The sequence below is a fragment of the Alosa alosa genome, chromosome 2, assembly GCF_017589495.1.
Source record: "Alosa alosa isolate M-15738 ecotype Scorff River chromosome 2, AALO_Geno_1.1, whole genome shotgun sequence".
Classification (NCBI taxonomy): Eukaryota; Metazoa; Chordata; class Actinopteri; order Clupeiformes; family Clupeidae; genus Alosa; species Alosa alosa.
In genome coordinates, this window is record NC_063190.1 from 9,815,278 (window position 1) to 9,832,727 (window position 17,450).

Sequence of the window (17,450 nt, forward strand, 5' to 3'; positions counted from 1 at the left end):
TGATTTCTCTTTTTTTCCACGTCATTCACAACAAGTTTATATTGTATAAGTGATTTATATTTTCGTGACACAAAACTCAGGGAGGGGGAGGGGAACATGTGAGATAATTCTCCAAGAGGGAAGAGGGGCAAAGAGCGCAGTGGGGTGGGGGGGAGGAGGGCGCAGTGGGGTGGGGGGGAGGAGGGCGCAGTGGGGTGGGGGAGGAGGGCGCATAGTGAGATGTGTATCCATGTGTCTGTACATCACCATCAGTTCCTTTTCATCTCTTTTTTTCTTTCTATCACTCTCTCTCTCTCCTTTGTATTCTTTCCCTCCTTTCTTCTTCTGGGAGACACCAGGAAGGAGAGAGATTCATTGCACAGGTTCAGCGGGAAGTCCCTTGTCTGGGATGGGGGGCAGTGAAAGGTCCAGTTCTTCATTCAGATGGGCCATTCTGCAGGAGGGAAACAGACAGGACAGTAAGACACATTGGCAGGTAACAGTAAGACAGGTAAGAGAAAGAGAACAGTAAACCATAGAGCCCGTTGAATGACAACACAGGGGACAACAGACCCAGTCAAACCAAAAACAAATGATGAAGGCTAGGCAGGTAGGACAGCAAACAATAGTCTCGCTCTGACAAGATAGAGATATTCAAGAATGTCAAGGGACACAATAGAAGGACAAACAAAACATTCAAACAGAATGTAGCAAGTAAAAAAGGACACAAAAAGAGAAATAGTTGAGGAGACACAACTCACACACAAAGACACACACACACACACACACACACACACACACACACACACACACACACACACACACACACACACACAGACCATAGTCAACTCCGTCAGCCTTGAAACTATAACCAGAGACGGTTGAGATCTTTGGTACAACAATCCCCCAAACACAAGGCTGTTGCCATGGCAACGGCACACTCACATAACTCTCTGTGGTTCGACTCCATGCTGCCAAGGCCCAGGCGCCCGCTCTCTGATTGGTCGGCGAAGGGCCTCTGGTGGACGCCGCGTCCCAAGGTGCCCCTGGAGGAGGAGGAGGCGGAGCCGCCCCAGGGTCCCATGTGCTGTCGCTCCAGGGTGGACACCAGGCACTCGTCGGGCATCCCGATCCAATGGTGCCCCAGGAGCCGTGCAGGCGTGCCCCCACACTGTGGAGGGGCTCGGAGGTGGCAGAGTGCCCTGCGGGGGGAGAGCAGAGCAGAGCAGGGGGTTAAGGATGCTCTTGAGGGGGGTTACCAAGTCTTTGTTCAGGCCTCATCAAAATGATATGGAGCTTTCTCCGGTAGTCTTGGAGCTATCCTAAAGACCCAGTCATGCACAGCTGCTGGAAGGTGGTCAACGAACTCAGTGGTGTAATCTAATTAACTGTTGTGAGTATACTGTGATGTAGTAGTTTGCTGGGGGTATACTCATACTGTGATCAACCCCAAATGTTAATATGTATCCTTGTCTATTTTAAGTGGGTATACTGAGATGATGATGCTTTTTAACTGGGTATACTGTGCAGTCCTGCGTACCATGTAGACAACACCACTGAACGAACCATAGTCTGTGAATTTGTTGGTGAAAACACATGACGCAATTAAAATGATGCTGAGCTCAGCTAGAAGAGCATTAGAGCACAAACACTGTGTTCAATCTTCTGAGATTATAATTATCAAAATAAATTCATTCCAATGTGCAAAAATGTTTAATAAATATTTACTATTCTCATATCAGCATCAGTAGAAATAACAAATACCGGTAGATAATTCTTTATCAGTAATCAATATAAGTAACAGTATAAGCCGCTAATACTGGATCTAATGACTATTAGAGATCCATACGCTCTATTGTACAATGCCTCTAATTCCTATTCATGAATTAGTTATTCACTTATTGGCTATGCACTATTTATATTCAATTTAATGTGACTCATTATGTGTGAACAGTTAATTTTATACTACAGCAGTACAGGTGGCTATTCCCCATAGCACGATCTCTCCCTCTGTCTCTCTCTCTGTCTCTCTCTGTCTCTCTCTCTGTCTCTCTCTCTCTCTCTCTCTCTCTCTCACCGTCGCTGAGGTTGGGCTCCCTGCGGGGCTCAGTGGCGCCCGTCATCTCTGCCCGGTGCTTGCGTGGGGCCTGTGGCGCCCTCCGGTGGCCGAGGCTCTGCGTGCCCAGCAGGCTACTGTCTGAGGAGAGGGGGCTGTCGGGCTGGGTCCGCGAGGAGTAGGCCTTCCCTGGAGAGATGAGGAGATATACACACACACACAGAGAGAGAGCGAGAGAGAGAGAGAGAGATAGTGAGAAAGAGTGAGAGAGAGAACTAAGTATGTCCTTATGAGGAATTTGGTATACTTACATAAATACATGCTAAATGTGCATGAAAATGTGCATGTTTGAAAACAGGGCATTTCATATGGCACAGTCGACCTCAACTGATCAAAGAGGTTTAATCACATCATATATACTTTGTAAAAAAAGTCCTGCCTGGTGTATAGCACATATTCCAATGTAATAACCGTGTTATAACCAAAGATATTGGTACTAACATGAGAGAGGAGCCATGTGTAACTACGCTGAGGAGAGTCTGGTAAAGTTGGACTCGGAGGGGGCCTGGCAGCATGCCAGACGCCTCTGTTGACCCGCCACCTCCCCTGTGGGGGTCGTGCTGAATAAGAGAGATTTCTTCGACACGACCAGGCAGTGCAAAACTGGCAAGGATCACGCTGGGTCATGTTCTTCCACTCACACACACACACACACACACACACACACACACACACACACACACACACACACACACACTCACCCACCCTGTGGGAGTGTGTGGGCATGGTGACAGAGAACAATAGAAGGCAGAAGAAGCAGAGGCGGAGGTGAAGAGGAAGAGGAGGAGGAAGCACAGAGAGGGTTGAGAGAAAGAAAGAAAGAAAGAGAGAGCGAGAGAAAGAAAGAAAGAAAAAGAAAGAGAAAGAGAGAGAAAGAAAGAAAGTGGGAATCTGAGAGACCTTTCAGAGAGAATAATCAGATCTAGTGGGCCGCTCTTGCGCGGTGCCGGCGGCCCTGGGGCTCTGATAACGGCACAGTAACTACTTCATCACGCCACTGGCCCATAGATCAGTGACGCCGCGTGTCACATTCGCCCGGACTGCTGTTCCATCATCACCCGGAAAAACTGTGGTGAGGCCCACGGTGGTCCACCACTCACCTACACCCACCTTACACACACACACACACACACACACACACACACACACACACACACACACACACACACACACACACACACACACACTCCGGCTTGCTCAGTCAAGTGAAACACCCCATCTCCTTCTTCTCCATCTCTTCCTCTCCTCCACCACCGCCTCCATCACCCCTTCTCCCAACACCCAGCAAGACTACACTCATTCCATCACCAAGGCCCTCGCACCGTATCGATTGGCTGAGTAAAAGAAGATCAATTCTCGTTACATGTCTCCATGGTTATTCAGCAAAGTTAATGAGAAATGTTTCCATGGCTAACTGCACAATATCATCCAAAGGGAGAAAGTAAGATTTTCAAAAAGGCTATAGGAAATATGATTGAATATGAGGTAGCCTACGGATCATATACGGACAGTCATTTTAACGCTGCAGTTTGTGCTTTCAATGGTACTATGGGGTGGAATTGTTCTTAAATTAAGTGGAGCCATGTTTAAAGCTGGAGTGATATTATACATGTAGAGTCCCCCCATAACCCCCTACAATTCATCAAAAGGACACGAGAGGGGGAGAAATGGCTAAATGAGATGTCAAACAGGAATGATTGCTTCCATCAAAAATTCATTTCGCTCCTGAATGCTGCATACACATTTTTTCTTTCCCTCTCTTTCTCTCTCTCTCTCTCTCTCTCTCTCTCTTCTGTCCTCGCCATGCAAATGTGCAAATTTCTCACTTGTATAACCTTCCTCTATCATTAGCGGTCATTCAATTTCCTGTTAAAATTCATGAAATTTTGAGTGACTATTTTTTTTTTAAAGAACTTGAATGGGTCATCTGAGAATGTGCTGAGAAAATTGAAAAATCAGCATCATGTCAGCTAAAACTACCGGATTCTCTTGTCCGACGTCCAACAAAATGAAAAAAAAAAAATCACCCCAGTGACCCTTAGATTACCAGTTAATACTTAACAGGCAAATACCACAGCATCTGATATCCGCCCCCAATATGAAAAGGACAATGAGGAGACACTATTTAAACATCTCTGCTACTGAAGAAATATGAAATCATGAATACAGAATGCACAGGAAGCTGCTTGCATTAATAACAACAAATCACTACTAGCGCTATTCATAATATGCAGGTCTCACCTCATCCTGAATGTTGACACTGGCATGTCATGTCTAGTTCCTTTGACTGATTGTTTCAATACCTGTTTGTATCTCTGGCACCAGCCCCCACCCCACCTTATTACCCATGTCCTGTACTCTACCCTTTTAACCAGTGAGTGTTTGTGTGTGTGTGTGTGTGTGTGTGTGTGTGTGTGTGTGTGTGTGTGTGTGTGTGTGTGTGTGTGTGTGTGTGTGTGTGTGTGTGTGTGTGTGTGTGTGTGTGTGTGTGTGTCTCACCCATTTTATCCTCGATGAAGTATTTTGGTATTGTCCCCCCTATAATGAAAGGTAATTAAGAAATAAATGATGTTGGCCTCTTTATCTCCCAGCTGAATGGATTGGTGCCGGGGCGAGTGTGCTTGTTACAGCCTATGTCCTATGACACTGGGCACACTGAACACATTCAGTCAGAGCTTTTTCATTTCGTGTTTACTTATTCAATCGTTTCACCCCTTCCACCTTTAGCTCATCTGCAGTCAAACATTTGCATTTATATGAATCATTCAGTGGCTGTTCCATACAGTGCAACATTACACACACTGAATACATATATATACTGGTATATGTTATTTTAGTGGCAGCACAGAGCTGTCTGGCTGTGCTCAGTTAAACACTCGTCGTATAAAAGGCTCCTCAGACATAAGAGGAAAGTGTAATGGTAATGGGAGCTCCAGGAGAGGTTTGTCTGAGACACATCAGGCTGTTGAAATGAAAACCAAGGAAAGGCCCCTTGTGGAGACATCTGTGTGGTTCCTTGTAATGAAAGAAAAGCGTGTTGTGACTGTGTGTGTTGTTCTAATGAGACAAAAGCTTTTTTATTTCTTTCTTTTTTTTTGGATGGTGGCCATCTTTGTGTGTATTCTTGAGCTGACAGAAGGGTGTGTCAATGGTGGCATAGGTGTGCATTCTTTTGGTAAGGAGTGCGTGTATGTGTGTGTATGTGTGTGTGTGTGTGTGTTTGTGTGTGTGTATGTGTGTGTGTGTGTCTGTGTGTGTTTGTGTGTGTGTGTGTGTGTGTGTGTGTGTGTGTGTGTGTGTGTGTGTGTGTGTGTCTGGATGTGTGTCTTCTTCTAATGGAAAGTGCATTCATGTTGGTGACTTTGTGAGATCTCTTTGTGTGTGCATTGACAGGATATAGTGTGTGTGTGTTTGGAGACACCAGTGTGTGTATGTACAGTATGTCTGTGTGTGTGTGTGTGTGTGTGTGTGTGTGTGTGTGGGTGTGTGGGGGTCTGTTCATTACCTGTGCCAGGACCCTCCATGTTGTCCATGCTACGCCCGGGCGTGTACTCCAGCTTACACAGCGGTCGTGACAGGTCGTACTCCTCGCTGTCTCCATCCTCATCCTCCCCGTCAGTCATGATGTCCGGTCCCAGATCAGAGGCCAGCGTGCTGGACACGTAGCCTACGGGAGGGGCGGGGGCCTTGGGCGGGAGCGGGCTGCCCTTTATATGCCTGCGTGACAAGACAGGAAACAGAAAATAGAACAAAATAAAACACTGAAGAATGACTGCAGGTATAAGGGAATTACAATAGTGGAAAATATCACTAGGAGCCAGAGGCAGGGAGATGGACAAAGAGAGAGAGAGAGAGAGAGAGAGAGAGAGAGAGAGAGAGAGAGAAAGAGAAAGAGAAAGAACCCCCTTGAGAGTCAGAGAGACTATCTAGTCCCAGACAAGTTCAATAGACAGAGAGCTGCACTGAATGGAGATCGAATTTAGATTTGTGTTTTTTCCTCGGCGATGCCGGAGGTGGGCGCTACTTGGGCTGGCTGGCGGTCCAGGCAGCCAGGCAGCGCAAATGGTATCGGCAGGGCTTTACACGGGCGGCGGCGGCAATAATGGGGGCGTACTTGGGTTCATGGCAGCAGAAAGATGGAGCGGTGGGCCGGCCTGTCAGCCACGCACAGGGGCGTTATCTGGAACCCAGCTGCCCGCCTTGACAGCCCTCGGTGAAACACCACCCCCCCCCCCCCCACACACACACCACCCCCACAGCATAATTACCAGCTCTTTCTCTTCCTTCTCCTTGTTTTCAGACGCACACCAACACTAAACCCAGTCATTACTACCCCACCCCTCCCCCCACCCGTACACCACCTAAAGAACAAGTAGATGTCACTGCATCCCTCCTCCCCTCCCCCCACACCCATGCTTGACAAGTTTTTTTTTTTTTTTTGCCGGTGCTGGTTACAACTGTAATCAATGAGTGAGCTTTTATCACCTGCAGGCAACACGACAGGCCCAGCCTTTGTGTGACATTTTGTGGGAATGCCAGGCTCATGTACTGTTTGGGGAAAAGCTTTGATATGCAAAGGAGATGCATTTGCATAGAGGTTAAGTTGGCCTGGTTGAGCTGTCTCGCTTTTGAGTGAAGCACAATGAGCAGGTGTGTGTGAATTAGCTGCTTTCTCATCCCTGTAGATGAATGCAATCCAATAGGCCTGCTATCCCTAGCTAACATTGCACTGCATTCATTCACCAACTGTGTCAACTCTGGCATGTGTGATTCACATCAAACCAGCAAACTAATACATTTGGAAACAAAGGAAAATAATGTGAATTGTAAGGTAAAATGTAAGATGAATCCATATACCAATTCACTATTAAACAAATGCAAAGACAGTTGTGTGCCCATACATACACTACTTTAAATTCCACGTTGTCTTTAAACTTCCGGTCCGGCCTAGCTTCGTCTGAACTTCATTGGGATAACCTGACGAAGGGGATATAGAGGCTAACTTGGGAGGAAAACGGCAAAATGTCATCAGGAGGTCAGATTGCAATAGTGTGCCAGCTACCCAAGGCTATTCACCCCTACGGTGGGTAGGCGATCGCGGCAGTGGCAGCTGTATGGTATGGAGAAACTTCGCAAATCCTTATCTGTTTGGTAACTATAGTGAAAAACTAGTTTAGAAAGTCATTACAGAACAACCCATCCAACTTCAGATAGGAAAGGGTGTATAACAGAAATGTCTTAAGTCACCAAAATCCTAAATAAACGTTCCTAACTTTAGGATGACCCATGTATATGATGCCAAATCTGCTATCGCAATGGATGTACTGCTCAATGGAAGTTCGGAGACAATGTGGGCAAAGCTAGCACCCCCCATGTTTGCGCGCGGAATAAGTTGAATAGTGTTTCATTCATATAATACATAGATACAGATGTACATAGAGTGCATCCTGTGTGTGGGCGGGGGGTCCCTCACCATGACTGCTTGGCCACCTCGTACTGGTAGGCGCGTGCGTCAGCTCGTCCAGGTGGGCCTGCAGCATGGACTGCATCTCCTCGTGGTGGACCGAGCCGAGCGAGGCCGATGGCGGCTGGCCGTAGGGAACCACCACCGGGGATGAGGCCACTCCCCTCATGGGCGGAGTGGGCACACGCTCCTCCTCCTCCTCCAGCTCGTCCTCCAGGCCCTGGTGCAGGTACGTCTGCACGGGCAGCGGCGCCACCCAGCTGTCCCTCTCGTACCTGTGTGAGGCACATGCAAAAAGGCACAATGCTATTTTAGGAGGGGCCGACACGTACACTGGGCAGAGGTCATTCTGTTAGCAAACAATCCACAGGACGTTTCAATCATATCACAGGACAACGGTTGACTTCAAAGCTGCCAACTTGATTTAAAGTTAGACTTGGCTCTAACGTTCAGTCCCTGCCCAGCGTACAGTGCAAGTTCGGGCCCTCCGAAAGACACTACCCATGCAAAACGAGTCAGCATGGAGTGCTATGTTTCTCTCAAGCTACCTGCACTAATTTACATGCATCTTTCATCTCAATGTGCTTCAGAATGAGGATACGTCCATGAAATATAACGACGTGGTTGGGCCAGATGAGTGTTTATGAGACATTGTGCATATTACAGGCAATCACAGAATCTACCCCCCACCCCCAACCCCAACTCACACACACACACACACACACACACACACACACACACACACACACACACACACACACACAATTACCATAAAGAGTAATGGGGACAAAAAGAAAGTGAGGACATTAAGGAAAGCGTTTTCTAGCAATGATGGTGGGATATGGGAGGATGACAAGTAGCGTGGAAGATAAAATCACTTAACATTTAATGGGGCAAAGATGAAGCGAATGTCATCAAAGATTCCTCCCGTGTGTGTGTCGGTGTGTGTGTCTGTGTGTGTGTGTCCATTCGCAACTTGTTTCTGTTCCTACTGTGTCTCAACTCAGTAATTATTGCAATCAGGGAAAAAAACAGTAATTGGCACCACAGGAGTACTGTGAGTCAGAGCTCCTCACATGGGGAGAGACACAGAGTCTGAATAAGGTCAGACGCTCACACAACGTTTCGGACTCTAGCTCCAACGTTTCTCATCTATGCCCTTCAACTAACATCTTTCCCCTATAACGAGGAAGACATCTTTAAATCACTGCAGGCTTTATGAAGAAATCTAACAATGCATGCACATAAAACAGCTCCCCAGAGGGTCCACATGTTGGATTATTATTAGAAGATTCCCTCTGTTCCTCTTCTCTCATTTCATGTCTATTATTCTTCAAGTCTCTGTCTCTGTCTCTCCTCTCTCCTCTGTCTTTTGCTCTCTGCTCCTCTTTCTTCCCTCCATGCCCCCACATTTCTCTCCATCTCTTTACCCCACCCCCACACACATCTCTCTCTCTCTCTCTCTCTCTCTCTCTGTCTCTCTGGCAGCAGAATGCTCATTAGCCCTGCTCCTGTGTTCATCTCTCCTGCTCCTCTCTCTGGCAGTCTGCTCACCGCTGCCTGTGTCACACGCACACACACACACACACACACACACACACACACACACACACACACACACACACACACATCATAAAAACCTGCTGACAGTCTACTCCTGGAACATGGAATCTGCACTCCGTATTCTGGAAATGGAGGGGTGGATGAGACAAGGACAAAAACAAAACAACAAAGAAACAAAAACAAGAAGCAAAACACAACAGTCTCCTGTCAACGTGCACAATGACCAGCGACTGCACATAAACTCAGCAGCACTGCATCACATGAAGGCAGCTGATATGGCACATGGGGGGAGGGGAGGGGCAGAGAGGGGACAAGGAGAGAGAGAAGGAGAGAGAAGGAGAGAGAAGGAGAGAGACCGATACAGACACATCTGCATAGAGGGACGTTAGGGAGGGAGAAGGAGGAGGTGTTTCTGTTGGAGGATGAATGGAGATTTCTGGGAGATGGGAGATGTGCCTGGGTCTGATGACTGCTGTTGCCATACTGGTGTGTGTGTGTGTGTGTGTGTGTGTGTGTGTGTGTGTGTGTGTGTGTGTGTGTGTGTGTGCGTGTGTGCGTGTGTGTGTGCGTGTGTGTGTGTATGTGTGCGCGTGTGTGTATGTGTGCGCATGTGGTATGTGTGCACGCGTGCATTCGCACAAGATACAATGATATGTTTCTAGACACTCAGACCATCTGTCAGTCGGTCTGTCTGTCTGCTGGCTGTGTTAGATAGGCCTGCCAAAACAAATCCCAGAGTGACTGGTGTATCTGTGTGTGTGTGTGTGTGTGTGTGTGTGTGGTCGTCTGTGTGTTTGTGTCTGTCTAAGAAAGACAGAGTGATATGTCTGTGGGTGGGTGTCTGAGAAGGAGTGTGAAAGAGATAGAGAATGATGTATTTGTGTCTTTCTGTATGCATGCCTGTGTGGCTTTGTGTGTGTGTGTGTGTGTGTGTGTGTGTGTGTGTGTGTACTGTATGTATGTGTTTGTGTGTACAAACAGTATAATGGAGCCTATACACACATATCTGATTGTTTTAGTCAGCTTGAGCACCTGAGGGATATTTGTGTGTGTGTGTGTGTGTGTGTGTGTGTGTGTGTGTGTGTGTGTGTGTGTGTGTGTGTGTGTGTGTGTGTGTGTGTGTGCATGTGAGTGCATGTGTGTGTGTATCCGTGCCCATCTTACCCTCCTCCTCCATGGTGGTCGGGGGCGTAGTGGTCCACCTCTGTGCCTGGGAGAGGGTTCATGGGTGGGGGAGGCAGGGGCATGTTGGCCCAGCAGCTGCCGTTGCTCTTGGTGGTCTTGCTTCCACTCTTGGCCTTCTTCTTCTTCCCAGCCTTCCCACCTGCCATGGCATGTAGAGGGGTCAGCGGAGGGTCAAACACATGCTGAACACCAACAGCAACATGGCAGGACAATGCATTATTTATGACTAGGGCACAATAAGACATGACATGTACGCATGGGGAGATGCCTATAGATGCCTATAGGTACAGTAAAGTTATCAAGTAATGTTTACTTGATAACTATACTTTTACATAAGGGATCAAATATTTACATCATTTACATAAGGGATCAAATAAAGGTAATCACAAAACAGAAATCATATAGATGATCAAATGATCCTCACACTGATCAACTGATCAAATAATCCTCATGCTGATTAACTGATCAAATGATCCTCACACTGATCAACTGATCAAATGATCCTCACACGTGTGAACATATTATCGCACTCATAAAAACATGTGTGCGCACAGACAGACAGACAGACGGGCATAGACACAAACGACACTCTATTTGTCTTGATCTCTCTCTCTCTCTCTCACACACACACACACACACACACACACACACACACACAGACGTACACACACACTCTCACACAAAAACAGTCACTCATTCACTTCACTCACTCCACCCATACACATACACTTACACTTGCACACACACACACACACACACACACACACACACACACACACACACACACACACACACACACACACACACACAGAGCTGGTTGTGTTGAGGTGTGGGGTCGGGGGTCAGTCTCTCTGTGTGTTCTGAGCCAGACCCTCAGTGTCAGAGCGCTCTAATTAGCTCTGCTCACATCCCCTATGGATTGTGCACACACACACACACACACACACACACACACACACACACACACACACACACAGACTCTCTTCCTTCTCTTCCTCTTTGCCTTTCTCAGTCTCTCACTATCTCCATCCTCCCACTGACTCCCTTCTTTCTCTCTGTCTCTTTGACTTCTCATTATTCATTATTTCTCCCCCTTGTCCTGCTAGGCTATCCTGCAAGTCAGATTTCCCTTCTCTCTCTCTCTCTCTCTCTCTCTGCTTCCCTCTCTTCTTCCTTTTCTTTTCTCTATTTTTTCCACTTTCTCGCTCACTCTCTACATCCCTAATTCTCCACTTCACTCTTCAAGAGCACCTCCCGGCAGTGGCCTCTTTCAGGTCCTCCTCGCTAAAAACGCAACTCTCCCACTTTCGCTTGGCTGACCAGCTGCTTGCCCAGAGACACCGGAAACATCCACACCAGGCCAGTGCTCACGCTGACCACAACCCCCCCCCCCCTTAATTTCATATCCAGGGGTCAGAGCGCACGGGAATCCCTGCCCGGCTTAATCAAATTAATGCAGGCAAACGTGCTGTAATTCTGTGACATTTCTGGGCTAAAAAACTCCCAAGGCTGATAAGCAAAACACACAAGCGTGGTACGATTAAGAGCCATATTCCCGAGGGGGCTGTTTTCAATGGAAATGTAAATACTGCACCCTCACCACCACCCCCTCAGTTTCTCACTTTATTTTACTCTCTATCCCCCCTTCTGTCTCTCTCTCTCTCTCTCTCTCTCTCTTTCTCTCTCTCTATCCCTCTCTCTCTCTCATTACTTTCTGCCATTTTTTTTCTCTCTCTCCCTCTGTCCTTATCTCCCTCCTCCTATTATGCCTTCTCTCCTCTTTCCCTTGGTCTCCCCGTTTCTCATTAGCACACATACTGGCGCTGCGTAAGGCCACTAAACCCTCAGCGTGGCTGTCGGCTGTCCTCCTTAGCGGGGCGGTCCCGAGGCGAGGTGAGGCGCCGTGACACACAAACCCCAATTTCCCGCCGATTCCCCCAAACCCAGACAGACAGAGCCAAACAGACCGGGCAAAACAAATACATATGCAGCTCTGCCCCCAAACAACAACAAAACAATGTGTAATTACATATGCAAACATATACAGCACACACACACACACACACACACACACACACACACACACACACACACACACACTCACACACACACAAACATACACACAAATATCAGGGACACCACATGATGTAAATAAGCACTTGCCCCCAACCCACATGACAAAATTGTTTCAGATATGCTCCCATACAGAGACACACACACACACACACAGACACACACACACACACACACACACACACACACACACACACACACACACACACACACACACACACACACACACACACACACACACACACACACACACACACAGGTGGCTCATTGCAAGGACAATCGCAAACTCACCCACTAACCCACAAAGCACACATACACAGAGTCAGACACGTACACGTACACAGACACAAAGATACACAGACTTACACACACTCACACACACACACACACACACACACACACACATACACACACACACTCTCTCTCTCAATCACACACACACACACACACACACACACACACACACACACACACACACACACACACACACACTCAGGTGGCTCATTGCAAGGACAATCGCAGCCAAACTCACCCACAAACCCACAAAGCACACATACACAGAGTCAGACACGTACACAGACACAAAGACACAAAGACACACAAACACACAACACACACACACACACACACACACACACACACATACAATCTCCAAATCACTCCAGTCGTCCCTCCAACCTCCTGCCTATCTGTGTGCCAGCCTACCGTTGGCGCTGCGGCTGTCGGTGAGCGAGTAGCCCAGGCTGGCCATCTCCTGCTGGGCGCGCAGCGAGGCCTTCCAGCGCGGGTCCGGCCGGTCCACGGCCAGCTCGTGGAAACTGTTGGACTGGAGGATCTGGGTGGTGGCGTACGGCGTGGCCTGGGAGCCGCGCGCTGGACTGCTGTAGCCCGCCTTGCCCGTGAAGTCGATGCTGCTGTAGATGGCGCCGTCCGACAACATGGTGCCCGTCTTCTCGCCGCCGCCAGCGGGCAGAACATCTGATGGATGGATGGATGGATGAAGATGGAAGGAGAGAGTGAGAGCAAGAGATGGAGAGAGAACGAGAGAAATGCAGAGAGAAAGAGAGCAACAAAGAGAGACACATGAGTAAAAACATTTATATGACAGACAGATACTTTATTGTCACTGTGCATGTACAAGATGTCATGCTGCCTATGGCTAAACGGTATGTGTATAAACAACTATAGGCCAAAGTTAAGAAGTTAAAACATAAGATAACATAAATACTGCATTTACAGATTAACAACCCGCAAGTGCCCCAGAAAAAAAGCGATACCCAGCAGGCCTTAGGCAGACAGGCTGTTAAGAGCTGTAGATCTGAGTTCTCGGATCAAAATATTTCATTCTTGCCCTGTTCGAACACAGGGTCAGTGCTTGCTCTAGGCCTAGGGGGATCAAGGTTTGGGCTTAGCACCCTGAGATGTAATCATATGTTATGGTGCAGTGTAAATAAATACAACTGAATTAGGAATTAACCCTTTAGGACAAGACCAGTAAAAGACACATGGAGAGATCCTCTTATTTTAAGATTCTCCAAACTACATCCATCATGACAAACATGCATGGCATCAACTGTTAAAAAAAATACTTTAACATCTATCACCAGCAGATGAGTGTGTTAGCCACCACCTCAACTAAGGTGTCATACTCCTGCACACACACAAGTCTGCTTAACCACTCAATTGTTTTATCAAGATAGACTTTAACAGCCTTTCTGTAAGTGAAAAAGACAATACAAAGACAGACAAACAACACAGAGGCAGCTGCTTCGTTTCCTCCGTGTCCTCTGATAAAGCCATTAGGCGGTGTTGATGAGTGAGTGTTTAAGACAGGACAGCTCGGGCCGTGGTGGGGGGTCCCCAGCTCTTAAGGTCAGCCCTGCGTGGGGATGGGGGGGGGTGATTAGCGGCGGTCCCGTTGCCGCTGCTGACACGCCGAGGCCCGTGCGGAGGCCCATGGCGGCTCAAATGAGGTGAGATAAATGAAAGTGATTAGCCCGCAGATTCATTATCAGGCCGAGGACGAGGCACAGTGGGGAGGTGCGCGGGGGTGGCTGGGGAGGAGTCCAGGGAGATGACCACGGACTCACACACACACACACACACACACACACACACACACACACACACACAAACACACACAAACACACACATTGGGGCTGACCTTCAGATGCCTGCATTCTCACACTGTTAGACACGCACGTGCACACATATATTCACACACACAGAGACACACACAAATGTGAATATGCAGCCACCCACACATAGAAAAACACACACACACACACACACAAATATAAACAAATATAATACACAAAAAACACCCAAAATAGTGTAGATACAAGGTTTACACACATTAATACTAATGTTGACTGTGATAATGTAATTAATATACATGGACTGGCAACCATGCATCACAGACAGACACATACAGTATATACAGACAAACACACATTAATCACACACTGGGTAAACTGCCTCAGGAGTATTGGTGATCCTTATGTGATTAGAGTAAAATGTGCCCTGATGCCCTTTGAAACACACACACACACACACACACACGGCAACAGGAGCTCTGACAGTGTGTTTATCCAGCCATACAATACATTTGCACAACTGACAAACAGCCACACACACTACAGACAAGAACACTGTCCACACACACACAAGGACACACACACACACACACACGTTACATCCTCTTGTGCTTAACACATATGAACGAACCTATGTATTGTGTCTCACACCTACTGTATCTCCTGTCTGCCACTTTGAACTAGGTGCCTTTGGCTCATAGCTAAGGTGAGAGCAGTGAGACTGTCCGGTCAGCTGCTCAACGTGTCAGGGCCACATCTAAGCCAGAGCCAAGCCTTACTCGGGGCCCGGGGGCCTGGGGGCCCTGGGCAGGAGGGTTAGCAGCGTGTGACGGCCTGTCACTTCCAGTGCGCTGGGAGTCCCGTCTGGCTGAAATATTCATCACGCTCATGCATGTATGCAGCCCGGATCACTCCCGCCGTCTCAGTGCACCTGGCCCGTGACCTGCAGGTCCGCTCCAAAGGGCTGCACTAGGTGTGCTAAGGTGTGTCAGCAAGTGTATGCGTGTGTGACTGTGTGTGTCTACGTGTGTGTCTGTGTGTACGTGGTTGTGTGTGTGAGCACCTGCACATGTATGAGTGTAAGCGTGCTTTAAAGACTATATGTGTGTATGCCTGCATGCGTGCATTTGTGCTGTACCTTCGCGTACGCAGGTCTATGGATTTTGCAGCAGTGTGTGTATCTAACACGCATGGTGTGTGTGAGTGTTGAGCGAAGTGTGCACGTGTTCACTGCATCTAGAATAGAGTGTGTGTTGCGCCGTGCTCTTACCTCCGCGGCCGTAGTTGCCGCGGTCCTTGGGAGCCCCCAGGGCGCCGTTAGCAGGGAGGCTGGTGGAGGGCCAGGAGTCAGCCAGCCACGGGAAGCCTGGATCCCCCGCCTTCAGCAGACCAGGACGGCTACGGGGAGGGAGTGCAAAGAACCAGAGCAAGACAGAGCCAAGAAAAGAGAGAAGTAAAGAAAGAACAAAGTGGGGGGAAGGAAAGAAAGAATTAGACAAAGAAAGAAGGGGGAAAAAAGAAAGAACAGAAGAAAAAAGGAAGAAAGGGAGGAAAGGAGGAAGAAAGAAAGATGAAGGCAGGAAAAAGAAAGACAGAGGGATAGTGAGGTGAGGAAAGAGATAGGGGAGTGGAACAAGGAGAGAAGAGAAAAGGTAAAAGGTAAGAACAACATGAAGCCACAAACCCAGACACTGGACAAGAGAAACAGCAGGATCCCATCAAGTTTATATATACTGTATGTGTATGTGTGTGTGTGTGTGTATGTGCATGTGTGTTTGTGTATGTGTGTGTGTTTGCGTTCATGTTTGTGTGTGTGTGTGTATCGCTGTGTGGCCTCAAGCACAGCAGCACAGCAAATAACAAACAAGCAAACAGAGAGACATAAACAATTGACGAGTCCACAAATCACACCACACACACACACACACACACACACACACACACACACACACACACACACACACACACACACACACACACACACATCCTGCAGAGAACTGTCCCCCACCCCTCCCCAACTAGCCCAATATTAAATCTCCTTTAGAGCTCGCCACAATAGGAATTTACACTCCAAATTCAGCGCCTTGCAGCCAGTGAGCCAGGGCTCTGGGACGAGAAGGGAGTCTCCATGGTAACTAGAGCAACCCCAAAGCCCATTGGCTGGTTTTAGCGGCTGCATCGTTGGTGATTCACAAAAAAGGGAGATTGTCTATCCTATTGTCCTGCAAAAAATGCTGAAAGGGATAAAGTGAAGCAATCCAGTCTGATTTTTTAGTGCAAGACGAGAAACACACTGCGAGAGTGTGCAGTGTGTGTATCTGTATCATACTGTTGGTGTGTGTTTTCTTTTGTTGGGTGGAGAGTGGAGAGGAGAGGCTGGACAGAGAGTCTGCTCTCACACATGGCTTGGTCTGATGACTACTGGAAGCAGCAGCCCACAAACACCATAGTCCCCTGAGTCCACACACACACACACACACACACACACACATATAAACACACACACACACACACACACACACACAAACACACACACACACACACATACACACATATAAACACACACACACACACACACACACACACACACACACACACAGAAGTGGTTTATTCACCTCTGGGCCATAGGAGCTCAGATGTGCTCCATACTCTTAGAATGTGTATGTAAAACACACACACACACACACACACACACACACACACACACAGGTATGGCACATGTGGCCTTGGTATAATGGTTGGGTGGGGGTGTGGGGTGACTTTATTTTTAGATGCACATTTTTTGCTACAGTTGTTTGGGCTCTTGGCGAGGTTGGCCTGCTCAGGTGTGACATAGGTGAGAATGGAGAGAGCATCTGCGGAGGAGAAGAGGCAAACCCAAGAAAAGGTGTCAGAGAGAGAGAGAGAAATGAAGAACGGACAGAGAGACTGAGAAGGAGGGCAGGGAAAAGGAAAAGAGAGAGATGGGGATGAT

At 47.9% G+C, this 17,450-nt stretch overlaps 1 protein-coding gene across 1 annotated transcript in view; it reads right to left on the reverse strand.

Annotated features, from left to right (window-relative positions):
• Positions 1–385: 385 nt before the first annotated feature.
• Positions 386–17,450, reverse strand: part of LOC125289177 (roundabout homolog 2-like) — a 158,975-nt gene continuing 141,910 nt past the window's right edge. Inside the window, 9 exon segments of the mRNA XM_048235883.1 lie at positions 386–433; positions 925–1,181; positions 2,057–2,224; positions 5,601–5,812; positions 7,569–7,603; positions 7,606–7,834; positions 10,287–10,446; positions 13,086–13,358; positions 15,747–15,874. Coding sequence (XP_048091840.1) covers positions 416–433; positions 925–1,181; positions 2,057–2,224; positions 5,601–5,812; positions 7,569–7,603; positions 7,606–7,834; positions 10,287–10,446; positions 13,086–13,358; positions 15,747–15,874 — 1,480 coding nt within the window. The 3' untranslated portion in view covers positions 386–415.